This window comes from Lotus japonicus, chromosome 2, assembly GCF_012489685.1.
Source record: "Lotus japonicus ecotype B-129 chromosome 2, LjGifu_v1.2".
NCBI classification, from domain to species: domain Eukaryota; kingdom Viridiplantae; phylum Streptophyta; class Magnoliopsida; order Fabales; family Fabaceae; genus Lotus; species Lotus japonicus.
In genome coordinates, this window is record NC_080042.1 from 67925408 (window position 1) to 67945834 (window position 20427).

A 20427-nucleotide genomic window follows, 5' to 3' on the forward strand; every position below is an offset into this window, starting at 1 on the left:
TTAAATATAGTGGCAAACATAAAATAAATTCTTTGAAAATTTCCTTAATACTAATTCTTCCAAATTAAGTTGAACGCAAATTCATATTAAACATAATCCAAAACCCTCAAACACCCCAGACTATGGGAAGAAATTTGATGGCCCTAAGAGCATTTACAATGCTAGTTCTTAGTTCTTAGCACTATTCATGTGGGCTCGTACTCAGTGGCGGATCCAGGACCCCGGGGTCAGGGGGTTCAAAATTTTTAAATGAACACATCGATAAAAATATAAAAACTACTTTAATATGTTTATACATCAGAAAGTATACAAGTCATAGTTGATACAAATAGGTGGATTTTTGGTGCAAATAGGTGCAAAACTTAGTCTACTAGTATAATTTAAAATTTTCAGTGGGTTCAAAAAAAATTATATAGGGAAATAAGGGCAATTTTTTTTTGTTCAGGGGGTTCAATTGAACCCCCTGAACACAAGGTAGATCCGCCCCTACTCGTACTGCCACATGTGTTTAAGCAACTCTCAAGCAGTTTTGCTTCAACCATGAGTTCTTAGTTCTTAGCACTATTCATTTGGTCCCACCAACCACATTATTTATACTTTTTATTTTTATAAAGTAATAAAACAAACTCATAAAGTAATAAAGTAATTTGAATGAGAGAGAAAAAATAATTTTTAATCCTAAGAACTCAAAAAGCAAAACTCCTTATATAAGAACCTAGTTCTTATTTTTAAGAACTAAGAACTACACGACATCCCCTCCAATGGTTAAGAACTCAGTTCTTAGCTCAAAAATAAGAACTAAGAACCTTGCATTGGAGATGCTCTAATGGTGACAGTAAATGGAACAGAGTCAGCAAGTCATAGACCAATATCTAATGAAAATATTTAACCAGGTGATAGTTATAGACTTAATGAAACTCCAAGTACCACAACTTCTCGGGAATTAGATTTGCCACCCCACTTTAAAGTGGGGAAATACGAAAATATCATCTTCTTAAGTACTCCGAAAGTTAAAGTTCTGAAGTACTCTAAAACTTAAATTTCCAAAGTCTTTGATACTAGAATTAACACCTCATGTTTGTTAGTACTCCGAAAGTTAAAGTTCCGAAGTACTCTAGAACTTAAAGTTTCGGAGGATAATTCTCGCATTTTTTTTAAAACCTGGGGTGCTAGATCTAGTACCTGGGGTGCCAAATCTAATTCTCCAACTTCTCTCAATCAAATCATCAATACCCTGACTCTCTAGAGTCTAGACCCAATAAATTACCCAAACTCCCCCATGATGCCCTCAACTCAACACTTACACCTCATGCTTAACATTAATACTGAGTAATGTGTACCGTTATATGGGGCGATATGAAGGAAGCGTTTCCTATTCGCTGAGACCGTACGCCTAGAACCTAACCATGGTAGATCTGTCTAAAACTGTGAACCCCCAAAATCAAAGTCATTGCAGAGGACAAAAAAGGAGCAGATTCAGAGATAAAAAAAAACTGAAGCACAGAGAGAGGAGCTTACTTGAGAATGAGATAGATGGTGGCGGAGGAAGAACCGAGCTAAGTCCCATACTGACACTGGAAGAAGAAAAGTTAGAAGCGATATAAAATACCCCCTCACCCTAGTCCTCCCTTTTTTCATTGTTTTTTTTGGGTTAAATATGTTTTGGTCCCTGTGTTTTAGGTGAGATTTGATTTTGGTCCCTAGTTTCACTGGGACCAAAAACATATTTGACCCTTTTTTTTTTATCAAATCTTAAACTGTTTAAACCCACTCTTCGAAATCGTGACCCACACAAACTGAATCCAAACAACTCAGAACCACGGATTGAACGGTGGTGGTTTGAGTTCTGTGTTGTTTTTCACCCGACAAAGCTAACGTTATTGGCTCAAATCTGACCGAATTTGTCCGGTAGACAATCCTAGTCATCCCTTCACTCTAAATTATTTTATAATTTTTTTTGTAATTATCTTACGTTTAATATAAAGTTAAAATTTCAATGAATAATTAATTAAAAGTGCTGATTTTATTTTATTTGAAAACTAAGAAAATGCATCAGAATATGAAAGAAAAATATTTGAGTATACAGCAAGGGTATATGAATGTCTTAAGTTACTCCATACAATAATAAAACTTCTAACTTATACATGAAAGTTTTTGAATATTTAGTAGGCTTAATACCTCAGAAGGCCCCTGTAATTGTAAAGGGAATCAAATCCAGGGCTTAGAAAAATTTTGCATCAAATTGGGTTCCTAGAAATACAAGGTCTATGTTAGTTAATTAAATCTCTGGTGTTAGTTATAAAGTAATACAAGGTCTATGTTGTGTGCATACATTAAATGGTGATTTTTAACAGATATCAGTATAACCACCAAAGTATCCCTTGTTCATCCCTGTACTGCAACTTCGGTGACATCTTTGACAAGGTATTTGGCAAGATCAAACAACTGAACCCAGAAAACTGACTAAATCAAAACAAGCATTTACAGGAGCTCTATTCTGATTGAAGCTTGTAACTAAGCATGTCCCTGATATTTAACCTAACTGATGGTCCCATTGTTGAGCATATTTGTGCGCTTTTCCAGTACACACCTTTAGCACCAGAAGGTTTGTTTGCCTCTACTGATTTTATTGCAGCAAGAATCTAATCTAATAATCCTTATAACCAATCCCTAATTAAAACATTTTCACCCCCAAATTAAACTCAATCCCAATCTTTCCCCAAATTGAAGACAACCAGAACCCCACCGCCCCCAATCCACATGCAAATCCGAACTCAGCCTCACCTCACCAACCTAGATTCGGCCCAGATCGAAGCATATCCGGACAAATTGATGCAAGGAGACGGCAAAGGTGCAGCAAGGAGAGCTTGAGTTTGGCAATGACAACAAGAAAGGGTTGGGTGTGGTGGTTGGGGTGGGTTTCGGTTTTGCTGGTTGCTGGCTGAAAAAGATGAAATTTTGGGTGGGTAAATGGTGGTGCTGTGTGGGTTTGGAGGTGTTGAGGTGGGTTGGGGTGTTGTTTCAGGATTCTGGATTTTTGGTGTGGTTATGAGTTTTCAATGGTGGAGAGGGAAGAGGTGAGGAAGATTGCAGGGAACGTTCTGTTTTATTTTTAGATTTAGGTTTTTATTTACATTAGAGATTTTATTATGTTTTTATTTTTTATTTATTCTTTAATATATGAGTTGGATTTAAAAATTTAAGTTTTAGGAATTTTTTTAATTAAAAAAATTTAAAATGCCACGTGGAAAAGTTGAGTAGGCTAAAATTGAAGCCACTTCAGCATCAGACACACTTTGTCCTTAATTGAATTAAAAAAAATTTCTTAGGGACCAAATTTGATGCGAAATTTTTCCAGACCCTGAAACTGATTCCCTTTACAAATTCAGGGGCCTTCTGATGTATTAAACTTATTTAGTACTAATAAGTATAATTGCTTCGCTTGTTCTCCACCTAAAGCATATTTTCTGATGTAAATATTTCATTGATGTCCATACAAATATAATTCGTATCATAAGCTAGTAATTTGATTTTAAACAAGGCTCTTAATAGCAGAACTGTAACCACTTTGAACGTCATAGAACCGGGACCACAACATCACACCTCCATATTTAGAAGAACCCTTAATGGCTGGAATCACCGTGGAAATAAGATCAGCAACAGGGATAAATCCACTGCCTGCAGCCTCTGGTGAAGCTGGTAACCCTAAGAATACCTTGCTGACAGGGATACTTGATGTCCACTGCTTCCACGCATCTTCAAGGTTGGTAATTTCCCCAGAAGTATTGTATTGGCAAGGCGGGTTGTTGTAGAACTGGATCCAAACATAATCGAAAAGTCCGGTTGTGAGAGCATTGCCTATCCAAGCATCAGGAAACGGGCACTGAGGAGCTGCGGTTATGTACACTTCCTTGCCATACCCTTTCAGGAACCTAGCAAGATCACCCCAGTGACGGTTCGATCCGCCTTCAATATCAAAGTCAATTCCATCAAGGATAGCAGGACCGAGTGGGCGAGACGATGAATGTCCCCCCAAGAAGTTATTCCAAAGGTAAGCTGCCACGTTACTTGCATCCTGAACGGATGCAAGTGGGTAGCTGCCTGTGTCTGCTCTTAAAGAGAGCAGGACCTTGATGCCTTTGGCTTGGCACGACTCAATGTCAGAGCTTACGCCAATGCACCCATTATTAACATGTGGGTCACAATGACCAGCTAGATTAATCATGGGAGTCTGGCCAGTGACAAATGTTGGCAGGAAGGCTATGATCACATATTCATAGTTCCCTGTGGCACAAGCCTCTGCCAGGGTGCCCTCATAACCATTCTGGCCCCAGTAGGTTACAATTTTGCCAGCATTATTAGAACCGGTTGCTACTGCTACTAACAGTGTTAAGGAGAAGAATAAGATTGAGATTCGTGACCTCAACACCATTGCTAAATGGACAATAACTAAGGACTTTCTTTAAATAGAACTAGTCTGCATCTGTGCACAAAACTGCTGGTGTAGAACTGCATTTATAACATAATGTTCATAACCCGATAATACTTTGGAGCTTATGCTCATAATAGCGTGGCTTGCAAGTCACTTTTTCACCCGTTTTCATAGAGTAAAAATCATTGATGCTGAATTCGTGTGAGGAACGTTCAAAATTTATACCAATCTCTTGGCAATTATCAAGAATGATATTGAAGTAGCGGTCAAATGAAACAGACAAACTAGCTATCAACTTGAATCAATAAAAGAAGATAAAGCTATCATTTTGTTGGCTTACATCTGTATTCAATCTCTATAAAATTGTAAAATAAAGGTCCTTTAATTTTAGTATCTACTTAGGTAAGCTAGATCAAAAACGCCGCGTAGGATGCTACACAGGTGATATAGATGAGGCCTGTTTAAGCCTTAAAAATCAAATGTCGGGATTAAAACCAAATGACCCATATTTTATAGGGACTAACACATGGTTAAGCAATTTTAGTTATAGGGACTAAAAACATATAATGTAAACATCAAATCATATTACATTGTTTGTGCATAGATAATAAACTAAGAAATGGGCATTGCTCCGGTAAGTACCCTGCAGCTCACTATTGAGATAATAAAGGATTAAGTTGCAAATTGTAAAAAATTATTACAAATGAAACCATGGCAAATCAAAGCAAAGGGTATGGAACCCTTCTATTTTGAAAGGGTACCAAAGAAATTGCCTTAAGAAATTTGTTCTTTTGCATGAAACATTACATTCCAAGATGGATTCAAGTAGCTACTAGCTAGTATCTATTAGCAAGTAGCAACTACTGTTTCCCTCGAGATATTAACACAAAGTCACAAACCACAAGTGTCTTGGATGAGGTCAACCGTTCAAAGATTCATGGGCAAGAGTACCATATTTGTAAATCAATTATTTCATCAAGCAACTAAGTTTTTTTAGCATATCAAGAAAGTTAACTAAATAACAACTTCAAGTCCCACTGACCATGTCTGATTGTTAGCTAGCACTATCAAACAAGCACATGTTTGGCACCTACAAGGCACAATGGTCTTATCCTCTCAAGATGGACATAAACAAATTCTCGAGTATCTATTAGTTCACCTTGTTCTCTTCTTCATTCACTTCATACTCATCATCACCATCATCATCATCATCATCTTCGTCCCCACCATCAAGAGTTCTCATTTCCGAGAACTTGCTAAGCTCTTGTCTACCTTCCTCCGCGAGGAAGTCAAGCCCAAAGCTTGTGTTCCGATGCTTAACCAGAAGCCATCGCAGTAGCCGGTCTTCCTTGTTTAGGTAATGCAGCTCTTTGTTGATTTGGGGCGTAGCCATCATGCTCAGTTGCATCATCTGACCCTACATCCATTTAAAACGGAAAATGGCAACACATTACATAAAATCTTTCATTCAAACTTGGAGAAAAATATGCAAGTCCTTCGAAACAAAAGCAGACTAAAAAAAATTGCTGAACTTCTTATCAGCAGCATGTAGGAAACAGAAGATCTAATAAACACTCCACAGTTAGAATATTCAATAAGATGTTGCAAGTCACTTTTCCATCTGAGATGCAATTGTCAATTTTATCATCTCATATCTTAGTAATGGGTTGGGGCACTGTTAGAACTGGTAATCTGAATTGCACAGAAAATTCAAGAACAGAATGAGAATTCTCCAGAAAATGGAGAAGAATCTTATTCAGATGAACAGAGAGAGAGATACACGTTTCCTAGAGAGAGAACCAACTGAATTCCACAATTCAGTTCCAACAACTCAACTAACCAGAAAACTGAATAACAAACTCTAACTGACAGCTATTTATAAGCTGTGTTACAATTATTGACTAATTCACTTCCAGTCCCTAATAACTGGATTATTACAAGAGTGACCCCATAACTCACTCACTAACATCAACAGCTTTACCCTTAGCTGACCTTCTAACATACACATTGACTATAGGCTTTCCCTGGATCCTATCAGGCACCCCTAGTGCTCCCCATTAATTCCATTTAGCTTATAAATAAAAAGCACATCAAACAAATAAAACTTCTACAAAAAACTAACTCAAACCAAGAGCTATGTGAAATGGAATTCTGTTTAATGGAAGGAAAGCCAATGTAGAGCAGGTAGTAGAACTAGTGAAATTCAGATCCTGGAAATGGCTTCAATGCAAAAAGAAAGGGTTCAGTTACTCTTCTTACGACTGGAACTGCAACCCAAGTGGCTGTTTGGGTATACACTCTAACTGGAAGCACTGAACCAATTCTGTACAGTCCACCAGAAGACAGAATTCACATCTGTCCTGTTTTTCTAAGAAGGTGAAGGGCTCGGTTTCTGCACAGGGAACTCATGGAGGGTCCCCTCTACTCTTCCCTTTTGATGGCACTAGCTGGCTTCTCTAATCCAGCGCTTTCTCACTTTGCTGGCCCGTGTATTCTTTTATTTTTTGTTCCTTCTATCTGTTCTGTTCTGGTGCTCATTTTGTACTTGGGTTTGTAGCATCCCTTAATGCTACTTTCTATTTTATACATTAATTTGGCTGTTCAAAAAAAAAAGAGCTATGTGAAACATTTCCCTAATCCTTTAACATCACACCAAAGCCATTTCTACATGAACCTACATTACATTAATGACAAAAGTGCGTTTGGATACTAGTTGAGTGCAACATGAACAGACATTCAACACAATTCATCAGAGTTTCGTTCAATTTTTAGAGACTTAATAGCACATTTTACTCATTGCGATGCAAAAAACTAGACCTGATTCTCTCTACAGACAGACTCATGAATTTCTTCTACTTATACTTGTTCTGAAAGCATCAAAACAACCTGAACACCCTCTTCCCTTCCACATTTTCACCTAGGAAAACTTCATCCCACTTTCCAAAGCGAATAAAATCCTAGTAGATACAAACCCAAACACACTAAAACAACCCAAATAACAACACCAGTAATAAGCATTGAGGATTTGACTCAAATCCAAAACCCCAAAAAGAGGAAGAATTCACCTATAGTATTATGGTTTGACCAAAATGAGCTCAACTAACAAATGGTAAAAACATGGTTCATGCATAACACACAATCAAACACCATCTCAGAATCAAAATTAACCTTCACCAAAAAAAAAAATATATATATATATACACTAAAATTGATTCATCTAAAAAACCCAGTAACCAAATGCATAAACTGCCATGAAAACACCTTCCTCACCTGATAAAACCTTCCATCTAGCTTCTTAATACCATAGCCCAAATGAATCATCCCATAGCTCTTAATATCAGTGACAACCCCATTTCTTCTATAAACATGCTTCCCCACCCTCGTTACCAAATCGATGAGAGCTTCCTTCTCCACATGGGGTTTGAACAGAAGCATACAATCGTAAGGAGGCATCGTTTTTCTGAATTGTTCTTGTTCTTCCTAACCAATCTGCGTGCATCAAATTGCAGTTAATCGAGAATTTTGATTGAATCATGCAATCAACGTTGATGAATGGTGAATGTTGGGTTGGTCGGAAGAGGCATACCTTCACCGGAGAACGGAGCGACACCGGCGATGGGAGCTCCACTTCGACGGCGAGTAGCACGCAATGAACACACAGGAGTGAAGTTGTTCACCAGTTAGGGTAATAGTGTGGTACCATCAAACGACGCCGTTGAGTTTATTTTATTTTTGATTTAATGTGTTTTAAGTCCTTGCATTTAGATGTATTTTTTTTGTTTTAGTCCCTATACATGTTTTGATCTATTGGGTTTGTTTGGTAGTTTTATGGTATAAAGTCTTATTGTATTAGATCTGATAGTTGTATTAGGTCTGATAGTATGACTGATAAGATAAGAATTGGTAAAAATTTAATATTATATAGTGTGTTGGTCGTACACTGTATAATTTATCACATCGTTTAAAGTTGATACAATTATATATTGTGGAGGGTGGTGGTGATGATGGTGGTAGAGATGGCGGTGGTGGAGGGTGTGGCAGTAGAGTAATGGTGGTGATAGTGGCGATTGTGGTGGTGGAGGCGATTGTGGGGGGCGGGGGGGAGGGTGAGTTGGTTGTGGTGGTGGTGGCGACAGTGTTGTAAGGCGATGGTGGCGACAATGACAGTAACAAAGGGCAATGGCAACGATAATGATGGTGGCGGAGGGTGATGATGGATGGTGGTGGTGGTGCGGTAAAGGTTGTGGTAATGGTCGCGGTGGTAGGTGGTTATTAGCCTGCTTAATTTCTACTCATAACATGATATATTACTTTGATATAATTTCGTTTATAAATTTTAATCATTATGGGGGCTTTGTTGCACCTTCGATAGATCATCAGAGTATAATATATAGCACTCTTCTACATGTATGTTCCTGCACATATTAGATGGGCAAATAGTAAACAAACATATACCAATTTATAACTCAATTCAAATTTTCCTTCTTAAAAACATGCTCAATTTCAATTTTCTCAGGAAGATGTAACTTGTGTGAATAAATGACATCAATTTGTGCTCTAAAGCAACATATTTCATGTACCATTATTACTCATGCTATGTGTATTGTTTTGATAAATTTAACTATTCACTCTTACTATATCTGTAAGATCAAGTTTTGATCTAGTAGTACAACTCTATGTTTTGATGATTACAAGTTAACCTTTGATATGAACAATTGTGGTACTCTAACGTGTTTTTCTGAGTGTGCTATTTACAGGCTCTGACCTCAACTCAATCTCACACAAATCAGAAGCACTGTGTATAAAGAGTGACCCAAGCAACGCTTTCGCATTCACCATGTTCAGTATGAACAGTGGAAAAGCTTCAGAAGTTCTGAAGTTATACAAACTCTGATGTGGACTCAGTCACTAGAAGCTCTGAAGATCCAGAAAGTCTGATAACCAAGAAACACTGAAGGCTCAGATATTCTGATGGTGTAGAAGACTCTGAAGATCCAGAAGCTGAATAGTGGAAACTCTGAAGTCCAGAAGCAAGAAACTCTGAAGGCCATGTTCTTCCCTCTGAGTTCAGAATCAGAAGATACAATGGTCAGAGGATCTGTGCTTTCCCTCTGACTCTGATCAACCGGCTTCACAAGTTCCAATATGAAGCATTCCCCTGATCAGAAGTCTCCTAGGTTTAAAGGTCGCGTCGCTATCCAAGTACAAAAGCTACTGTACCTTCCTGACGACCTACCTAACGTTCTCAGCCACAGCAGAAGCTGGATTTTCCAGAACTGCCCTCCAACGGTAGCATTTCCCATGCATCTCTCAACCCTAATCCTTGGAGTATATAAAGAGGCTGAAGACTGAAAGAAACGGCTAGAAGCATTCACATACGCAAGACATATTCAAAATCTTCTAAGTTTTCTTTCATCTGAAATTCATTGAGTTTACTATTAGCTTTTTAGAAGCAAATCTCTTGTAAACAATTCTTTGATAAACAGTTTGTTTAGTTCCTTTAGGAGATCAAGGTTGATCGGATCCTAGAGAAGACTAAGAGAGTGAATCTTAGTGTGAGCTAAGTCAGTGTAATTGTTAGTCACTTGTAGGTTTCAAGTGCAGTTGTAACTCTTACCTGATTAGTGGATTGCCTTCATTCTAAGAAGGAAGAAATCACCTTAACGGGTGGACTGGAGTAGCTTGAGTGATTTATCAAGTGAACCAGGATAAAATCCTTGTGTGCTTTTCTATCTCTTATCTTTAGCACTTAAGTTCTCGAAAGATTTGTCAAAATCTTTAAGGTGGAAGTTTTATACTGAAAACGTTATTCAAACCCCCCCTTTCTACCGTTTTTCATACCTTCAATTGGTATCAGAGCGCAAGTTCTGATTACCACACCTAACAGTGTTCAGTGATCCGGGCCGGTGTGAAAAACAATGGCTGCCACCACCAGTGAAACTCAAAGAGATGGTTACAATGCAAAGCCTCCTATGTTCGACGGTCAAAGGTTCGAATATTGGAAAGATAGACTGGAAAGTTTCTTTCTGGGTTTCGATGCAGATCTCTGGGATATTATTGTGGATGGCTACGAGCGTCCAGTTGATGCAGATGGCAAGAAGATCCCAAGGTCAGAGATGACTGCAGATCAAAAGAAGCTGTACTCACAACATCACAAAGCAAGAGCAATTCTTATAAGTGCTATTTCCTATGAAGAGTACCAGAAGATTACAGATCGTGAGTTTGCTAAAGGCATTTTCGAATCTCTGAAGATGTCTCATGAAGGAAACAAGAAAGTCAAAGAATCAAAGGCATTGTCTTTGATCCAAAAGTATGAATCCTTCATCATGGAGCCAAATGAGTCCATTGAAGAAATGTTCTCCAGATTTCAGTTGCTTGTAGCTGGCATACGACCTCTCAACAAGAGCTACACAACAAAAGATCATGTCATAAGGGTCATCAGGTGTCTTCCTGAAAGTTGGATGCCTTTGGTGACTTCAATAGAGCTCACGAGAGACGTTGAGAATATGAGTTTAGAAGAACTCATCAGCATTTTGAAATGCCATGAGCTGAAGCGCTCAGAGATGCAAGATCTGAGGAAAAAGTCCATAGCCTTGAAATCCAAATCTGAAAAGGCTAAGGTTGAGAAGTCAAAAGCTCTTCAAGCTGAAGAAGAGGAATCTGAAGAAGCATCAGAAGATTCTGATGAAGATGAGCTGACTCTGATCTCCAAGAGACTCAACCGAATCTGGAAGCACAGGCAGAGCAAGTACAAAGGCTCTGGAAAGGCAAAAGGAAAGTCTGAATCCTCAGGCCAGAAGAAGTCCTCAATTAAGGAAGTCACATGCTTCGAGTGCAAAGAATCAGGGCATTACAAAAGTGACTGTCCAAAGTTGAAGAAGGACAAGAAGCCAAAGAAGCACTTCAAGACGAAGAAGAGTCTGATGGTGACATTTGATGAATCAGAGTCAGAGGATGTTGACTCTGATGGTGAAGTCCAAGGACTCATGGCTATTGTCAAAGACAAGGAAGCAGAGTCAAAGGGAGCTGTTGACTCTGACTCAGAATCAGAAGGAGATCCTAACTCAGACGATGAAAATGAGGTATTCGCTTCTTTCTCTACCTCTGAACTGAAACATGCATTGTCTGATATTATGGATAAGTATAACTCCTTATTGTCTAAGCATAAGAAGCTGAAAAAGAACTTATCTGCTGTTTCCAAGACTCCTTCTGAACATGAGAAAATTATTTCTGATTTGAAAAATGATAATCATGCCTTGATCAATTCTAACTCTGTGCTTAAGAACCAAATTGCTAAGTTAGAAGAAATTGTTGCATGTGATGCCTCTGATTGTAGAAATGAATCTAAGTATGAAAAGTCTTTTCAAAGATTCCTAGCTAAAAGCGTGGATAGAAGCTTAATGGCTTCAATGATCTATGGCGTAAGCAGAAATGGAATGCATGGCATTGGCTATTCTAAACCAATTAGAAATGAGCCCTCTGTGTCTAAAGCTAAATCCTTGTATGAATGCTTTGTTCCCTCTGGTACCATATTGCCTGATCCTGTACCTGCTAAAGTTGCTAAAAACTCTCTTAAAAAGGGATCTTTCTCTATGACTAAATATCATGCAAATATTCCTTTAAAATATCATGTTGAGACACCCAAGGTGATCAGAACCTCTGGGGTAACTAACAAGAGTGGACCCAGAAAGTGGGTACCTAAGGACAAGATTATCTATGTTGCAGATATCCTTGATAGCTCCACTGAAACACCAATCATGGTATCTGGACAGTGGATGCTCGCGTCACATGACGGGAGAAAGGCGTATGTTCCGAGAGCTGAAACTTAAGCCTGGAGGCGAAGTTGGCTTTGGAGGAAATGAAAAGGGTAAAATTGTTGGTACTGGTACTATTTGTGTAGATAGTAGTCCATGCATTGATAATGTGTTATTGGTAGACGGCTTAACACATAACTTATTGTCTATAAGTCAATTAGCTGACAAGGGTTATGATGTTATATTCAATCAAAAGTCCTGCCGGGCTGTAAGTCAGATCGATGGCTCTGTTCTGTTTAACAGCAAGAGGAAGAACAACATCTATAAGATCAGATTATCTGAGTTGGAGGCTCAGAATGTGAAGTGCCTTCTGTCTGTTAATGATGAGCAGTGGGTATGGCATAGACGGTTAGGGCATGCCAGTATGAGAAAGATTTCTCAGCTGAGCAAGCTAAACCTTGTCAGGGGCTTACCCAATCTGAAGTTCGCTTCAGACGCTCTTTGTGAAGCATGTCAGAAAGGCAAATTCACAAAAGTCCCTTTCAAGGCAAAGAATGTTGTCTCAACCTCAAGGCCGTTGGAACTTCTGCATATCGACCTTTTTGGACCAGTGAAAACTGAGTCTATAGGTGGCAAGAGATATGGGATGGTTATCGTTGATGATCATAGCCGCTGGACATGGGTAAAGTTTCTAACCCGCAAGGATGAGTCTCATGCTGTGTTCTCTACCTTCATTGCTCAAGTGCAAAACGAGAAGGCTTGTAGGATTGTGCGTGTCAGAAGTGACCATGGTGGAGAGTTTGAGAATGACAAGTTTGAGAGTCTGTTTGATTCCTATGGAATTGCACATGATTTCTCTTGTCCCAGAACTCCTCAACAAAATGGTGTTGTTGAGAGGAAGAACAGAACTCTTCAGGAGATGGCTAGAACCATGCTCCAAGAAACTGGCATGGCTAAGCACTTTTGGGCAGAGGCAGTAAATACAGCATGTTACATTCAGAACAGAATCTCTGTGAGACCAATTATGAATAAGACTCCTTATGAATTGTGGAAGAACATAAAACCCAACATTTCTTATTTTCATCCTTTTGGCTGTGTTTGTTATGTTCTCAATACTAAGGATAGATTGCATAAATTTGATGCTAAGTCTTCTAAGCGTCTATTACTCGGTTACTCTGAGAGATCTAAAGGTTTTAGATTTTATAATACTGATGCTAAGACTATTGAAGAATCTATTCATGTTAGATTTGATGATAAGCTTGACTCTGACCAGTCAAAGCTAGTTGAAAAGTTTGCAGATTTAAGCATTAATGTTTCTGACAAAGGCAAAGCTCCAGAGGAAGTTGAGCCAGAGGAAGATGAACCAGAGGAAGAAGCTGGTCCCTCTAACTCACAAACTCTGAAGAAGAGCAGAATCACTGCAGCTCACCCTAAGGAATTGATTCTGGGCAACAAAGACGAACCAGTCAGAACCAGATCTGCCTTCAGACCCTCTGAAGAGATCTTGCTCAGTCTAAAAGGATTGGTGTCCTTAATTGAACCCAAGTCCATAGATGAAGCTCTTCAGGACAAGGATTGGATTCTGGCCATGGAAGAAGAACTGAATCAATTTTCCAAGAACGATGTTTGGAGCTTAGTGAAGAAGCCTGAGAGTGTCCATGTTATTGGAACGAAGTGGGTATTCAGAAACAAGCTGAATGAGAAAGGAGATGTAGTCAGAAACAAGGCAAGGCTAGTTGCTCAAGGCTACAGCCAGCAGGAAGGAATAGACTACACTGAAACATTTGCTCCAGTAGCAAGACTGGAGGCAATCAGACTGTTGATCTCTTTCTCAGTAAATCACAACATAGTTCTACATCAGATGGACGTAAAGAGTGCCTTCCTAAATGGTTATATTTCAGAGGAAGTCTATGTTCATCAACCCCCAGGTTTTGAAGATGAGAAGAAACCAGACCATGTGTTCAAATTGAAGAAATCACTCTACGGTCTGAAGCAAGCTCCCAGAGCATGGTATGAGAGACTTAGCTCATTCCTTCTGGAGAATGAGTTTGTAAGGGGTAAAGTAGATACAACTCTCTTTTGCAAGACTTATAAAGATGATATCTTAATTGTACAAATCTATGTTGATGATATTATATTTGGTTCTGCTAATCAATCTCTATGCAAAGAATTTTCTGAGATGATGCAGGCTGAATTTGAGATGAGTATGATGGGAGAATTAAAGTACTTTCTGGGAATACAAGTTGATCAAACACCAGAAGGAACATATATCCATCAGAGCAAATACACTAAAGAACTTCTGAAGAAGTTCAATATGCTGGAATCTACAGTGGCCAAGACTCCAATGCATCCTACATGCATTCTGGAGAAAGAAGATAAAAGTGGTAAAGTATGTCAGAAGCTCTATCGTGGCATGATAGGTTCACTTTTATACTTAACTGCATCTAGGCCAGACATACTGTTTAGTGTTCATTTATGTGCTCGTTTCCAATCAGATCCAAGGGAAACCCACTTAACTGCTGTTAAGAGGATCCTAAGGTATCTGAAAGGCACCACTAACCTTGGCTTGATGTATAAGAAAACATCAGAGTATAAGCTTTCAGGTTACTGTGATGCTGATTATGCTGGAGATAGAACAGAGAGAAAAAGTACTTCCGGAAATTGTCAATTTCTGGGAAGCAATCTAGTCTCATGGGCAAGCAAGAGGCAATCAACCATTGCACTATCAACTGCAGAGGCAGAATATATCTCAGCAGCAATATGCAGCACTCAGATGCTCTGGATGAAACATCAGCTGGAGGATTATCAGATCCTTGAGAGCAATATCCCAATCTATTGTGATAACACTGCTGCAATCTCATTGAGTAAGAATCCTATCCTGCATTCAAGGGCAAAGCACATTGAGGTAAAGTATCACTTTATTAGAGATTATGTACAGAAGGGCGTACTTCTTCTGAAGTTTGTTGATACTGACCATCAATGGGCAGATATATTTACAAAGCCCTTAGCAGAGGATAGATTTAATTTTATTCTGAAAAATCTAAACATGGAGTTTTGTCCAGAGTGAAGATGGATCAGAACCTCTGACTATGATACTTCTTGATCAGAAGATGTCTAGTCCAGAAGGTAACTCAATCAGAGTGTGTGTACCCACTGATAATGACTCTGAAGCTGAGACAACAACACGTGTGTCAGTATTTCTGATGCATAGTTCCTTGTGCCCGTGTGACAGTCTGTTATGATTGCGTGTAGATGTGCTTCTCTCCTGTGTGTGACTTGTGTATTTACTGTTACTATCTATCTTTAATTTTCAACCGTTGATCTTAAAGTGCTTTTTGAATCAACAACGGTTATTTGATAAAACCCACTATACACACACGATCTCGTTCACTTCCGGTCTTTACTCTCGCTCTCTCTGCTTTTCAAAACCGCTTATTCTCGATTTCTCTCTCGATCTCTCTTCATCTTTCAACCTTCATCTTCTACCTCAAACCTTCAACCGCTTCAAAAATGGTGAGTCAAACCAGAAGATCTACTGCAGATGCACCTCAGTTCCCTCACATGGTAGTTGGTCTAGCAACGGGTCAAAGGGGCCCTGAGAATCCGACACAAGATCAAGGTCAAGCTCAAGACCAGAGTGTTCCAATTGCAGAACGGGGCTGTGCCGTTCACTGTGTATATGCTCCTGAGGAACTCCAAGTCCTGGCAGAATGGAGATTTGACCTCGACAACCTGGCTACAAATGGGTATGATCTTCGTCCCGAAGTCCAAGCTCAAGGTTGGGGAAATTACTTCAACAGACTTCGAGGACCGGTGTATGATAGATTGGTCAAGGAATTCTGGAAGCACGCCGACTGCGATGATACTCAGGTGGTCTCTTACATTCTCGGAAGAAAGATCATCATCACCGAGAAGTCTTTCGTGAATTTGCTGGGTGCAGACACTGCTTATGGGTATCGTTTCCAACTCACGGAATCGAAGCTGAAACCCAGCACCAAGGATATAATCAACCAGGCCCTGTACACCACTTACAAACCGGGCAAGACGAGTTACAAGGTGATGGACCTTCACCCCAAACTCAGGATCTGGCACAAGATCCTGCTCCACTGCATAAACCAGAGACCGAAGGGCAGTTCTCCAGACTACATCAACTTCAACCAGAAGGTGATGTTGTTCTTCATCCAAGACCAGAAGAAGATCTGCCTTCCCTACTTCCTGTTCTCCTACTTGAAGGAATGCATCCGGAAGTCTCGCACCACTGCCTCCATCAAGTCAGCAATCAAATATATCCCCTTTGGGAGACTGCTCTCAGACTTTCTCATTGAAAGCAACCTGGTGCAAGATCTGGTCAATGCTGGATGTGTAGAGGATCTGAGCACCATGGTCAGTGATGTCTTCACTGCAAATTCTCTGAAGAAGATGGGTTTGGTCCAGAAGAAGATTGCTCCTGCTCATGAAGACACATCTTCTGAGATCAGAAGCAGAAGGATGCCTCTCACTGACTACCCTCTGTGGACACAGGCAGATAATCCTGACGCCATCAGGTGCTATGTTGAAGACCTCAGGGCTCAAGGATTCGAAATTGATCTTGATGATTTCGTCAGCAGACTACCGCCAGCTCCAGAGTTTCCTTCTCCTCCCAAGAAGAAAGTTCAGAGGAAGATGGTTCTGGAAGAATCCTCTGAGGAATCAGATGTCCCTCTGGTCAAAACGAAGAAGAGAAAGCCTGATGATGGTGATGATAGTGATAATGAGGATGGTCCTCCAAAGAAGAAGAAGAAGAAGCAGGTCAGAATCGTGGTGAAGCCTACTCGGGTGGAACCAGCTGCTGAAGTGGTCAGAAGGACTGAACCTCCTGCCAGAGTGACTAGATCATCAGCACTTTCAAGTAAGCCTGCACTTGCTTCTGATGATGATTTGAATTTATTTGATGCACTCCCTATATCTGCCATGCTCAAACACTCCTCAAATCCCCTCACTCCTATTCCTGAATCCCAACCGGCTGCACAAACCACCTCTCCACCACATTCCCCAAGATCTTCATTCTTTCAACCTTCCCCTACTGAAGCACCTCTCTGGAATTTGCTTCAGAACCAACCCTCTAGGTCAGAAGAACCAACCTCTCTCATTACCATCCCGTACGACCCATTATCTTCTGAACCCATCATCCATGGACAACCAGAGCCCAACCAAACAGAACCACAACCCAGAACGTCTGATCACTCTGTTCCCAGAGCATCAGCACGTCCTGCTGCCAGAACCACGGATACAGATTCTTCCACAGCCTATACACCTGTATCCTTCCCAACCAATGTTGCTGATTCTTCTCCCTCCAATAACTCTGAATCCATTAGAAAATTCATGGAGGTTAGAAAAGAAAAGGTGTCTACCTTAGAGGAATATTACCTCACTTGTCCAAGCCCTAGGAGATATCCTGGCCCTAGACCTGAACGTCTAGTTGACCCAGATGAACCTATCTTGGCCAATCCTTTACAAGAGGCAGACCCTTTGGCTCAACAAGCTCACCCTGTCCCTGACCAACAAGAGCCTATTCAACCAGAACCTGAACCCGAACATTCAGTGTCTAACCAATCCTCGGTTAGATCACCCCATCCTCTGGTTGAAACTTCAGACCCTCACCTTGGAACCTCTGAACCCAATGCTCAAATGATTAACATTGGTTCTCCACAAGGTGCCTCTGAAGCTCATAGCAGCAATCACCCAGCCTCTCCTGAAACCAACCTCTCCATAATTCCCTATACTCACCACCAACCCACATCTCTCTCTGAGTGCATCAATATTTTCTATCATGAAGCCTCTTTGAGGCTCCGCAATGTGCACGGTCAGACTGACCTCAGTGAGAATGCTGAACGTGTGGCTGATGAGTGGAACAATCTGGGCACTTGGCTGGTGGCTCAAGTTCCAATTATGATGCAGCTCCTGCATGCAGAGGGAAGTCAGAGCATTGAGGCTGCAAAGCAAAGGTTTGCTCGAAGGGTGGCTCTTCATGAACAAGAACAGAGAAATAAGCTTCTTGAAGCTATTGAAGAAGCCAAGAGAAAGAAAGCTCAAGCAGAAGAAGCTGCACGTCAAGCAGCAGCTCAAGCTGAACAAGCCAGACTAGAGGCAGAACGACTTGAAGCTGAGGCTGAAGCCCTTAGATGCCAAGCACTTGCACTAGTAGTGTTTACTCCTGCTGCTTCTGCTTCCATTCCAGATTCTCAAGCTGCTCAGAATGTTCCTTCCAGTTCTGCTCAGTCAAGCTCATCCAGACTCGACATCATGGAACAGCGTCTTGACATTCATGAATCCATGCTGATTGAGATGAAGCACATGATGATGGAACTTCTGCGACGAACTGACAAACCTTAGTTTTAGGATCTCTTCATTTTCTTTCTTTTTCTTTAACGTTGTTTTATTTTCTTGTTAAACTCTGTTTCTTTTTATTTACTTATTTTAATTTGTTCCTTTGTGATTATCTATGCATATATATATATATATATATATTTGTGTCACATATGTTTGCAAAAATCTTTTTATTCATCATTTCTTTATGTTTACATCATACATTCTTTCCCTAAAATCTAGAATGGAGGATCCCTCCTCATTCTTCTGCACTCCTGGCGCAGCTCTGACCTATCCTTCTCCAGACGCTCCAGTACATGCTGGATGTTGCTGAGCCTGTCCTTTAGCTCATCCCTCTCCAGAATCTCTTCTGAAGTCTTGAGCTTCTCTTCCAAACTCCTTTTTTCTTCCAGCAGCTTGAGTTCAAGCCGGCTGAGTTCTTGCACCTCCTCCACGAAGGCAAGAAATTCCCTCAGGTCTCTCTTCAACTCTGGGCGCAGGTCCTCTTCCAGCAGTGTCCGTGTCAGCTCCGCGATGGTCGTTGTACCCTCTGGATGCCTGATGTTCAGGAACAAGTCCTCTTCAAAGGCCTTCTTCCTCAGCTCTTCTAGTGCTACGCTGTATGATGCCATTTTTCTTTACTGAAAATAGTTCGAGGTGTGAAGCTTACCTTTCTCTCCAACGCTTTATATAGGCTTCACTTTCTCTCTGAAAGTTAATGCTCCTACGGTTTCTCGAGGTTAAGTTCTTGGTAACTGACCCTTCTCTTTACTCACTTGACCGGTAGTAAACGTTCTTCTCTTGCATTAACTCTTCTATTTATTTCGCCTAACTCTGATTCTTGCATCGGTTTCATCTTCTTTAAACTTAGACCTTCTCTAAGGGGGAGTACCTTGTACTTCAAGCTAAGTTTTTCACACCCCAAGCTTTTTGCTTATGACAAAAAGGGGGAGTAAACCCAGTTTTTGATGTGTTAGTGTGATTTATTTTTCTTTTGGAGAATTTAAGAGTTCCACCTTCATGACCATAGATGTGTCACTGGGCAAATACAAGAAATACATTTCATTTCTTCTGAAGTGATTCTAAGTTGACTCTGATACCCAAGACTCTGATACCTTGTCCATGACTCTGATTACTTATGCGCTCTGATTACTCGTTTTTCATCTATGTCATAAGTTTTTCACTCTGAACTCTTATATTATTTAGCTCAGAATCTAGACTTTACTAACGTTTTCATCAAGTATTAGATTCAGGGGGAGCTAAGCTCAGAATCAAGCAGTGACTTGAATTCAGAATGAGCAAGATAAACTATTCACATCAGGATAAGTCTTATTCTATATCTCTAAACTCTGAGTGAATTCAGTTTAATGTTTAAGAATTGTTCATCAAAAATCTTAGTTTTGTCATCATCAAAAAGGGGGAGATTGTAAGATCAAGTTTTGATCTAGTAGTACAACTCTATGTTTTGATGATTACAAGTTAACCTTTGATATGAACAATTGTGGTACTCTAACGTGTTTTTCTGAGTGTGCTATTTACAGGCTCTGACCTCAACTCAATCTCACACAAATCAGAAGCACTGTGTATAAAGAGTGACCCAAGCAACGCTTTCGCATTCACCATGTTCAGTATGAACAGTGGAAAAGCTTCAGAAGTTCTGAAGTTATACAAACTCTGATGTGGACTCAGTCACTAGAAGCTCTGAAGATCCAGAAAGTCTGATAACCAAGAAACACTGAAGGCTCAGATATTCTGATGGTGTAGAAGACTCTGAAGATCCAGAAGCTGAATAGTGGAAACTCTGAAGTCCAGAAGCAAGAAACTCTGAAGGCCATGTTCTTCCCTCTGAGTTCAGAATCAGAAGATACAATGGTCAGAGGATCTGTGCTTTCCCTC

General features: G+C 40.1%; 2 protein-coding genes across 2 annotated transcripts; both read right to left on the reverse strand.

The window, feature by feature from the left end:
• Positions 1-2081: 2081 nt before the first annotated feature.
• On the reverse strand, positions 2082-4509 carry LOC130739015 (hevamine-A-like). The gene has a single exon (XM_057591227.1). It carries the CDS (start codon positions 4430-4432, stop codon positions 3533-3535), a length of 900 nt encoding a protein of 299 aa, XP_057447210.1. The 5' UTR covers positions 4433-4509; the 3' UTR covers positions 2082-3532.
• A 642-nt stretch (positions 4510-5151) lies between these two features.
• LOC130739016 (uncharacterized) lies at positions 5152-8149 on the reverse strand. The gene is made up of 3 exons (XM_057591228.1): positions 8019-8149; positions 7703-7921; positions 5152-5849 (listed from the first exon to the last, which is right to left on the reverse strand). The coding sequence occupies exons 2-3, from the start codon at positions 7883-7885 to the stop codon at positions 5583-5585; spliced, it is 450 nt and encodes a 149-aa protein (XP_057447211.1). The 5' UTR covers positions 7886-7921; positions 8019-8149; the 3' UTR covers positions 5152-5582.
• Positions 8150-20427: the final 12278 nt, after the last annotated feature.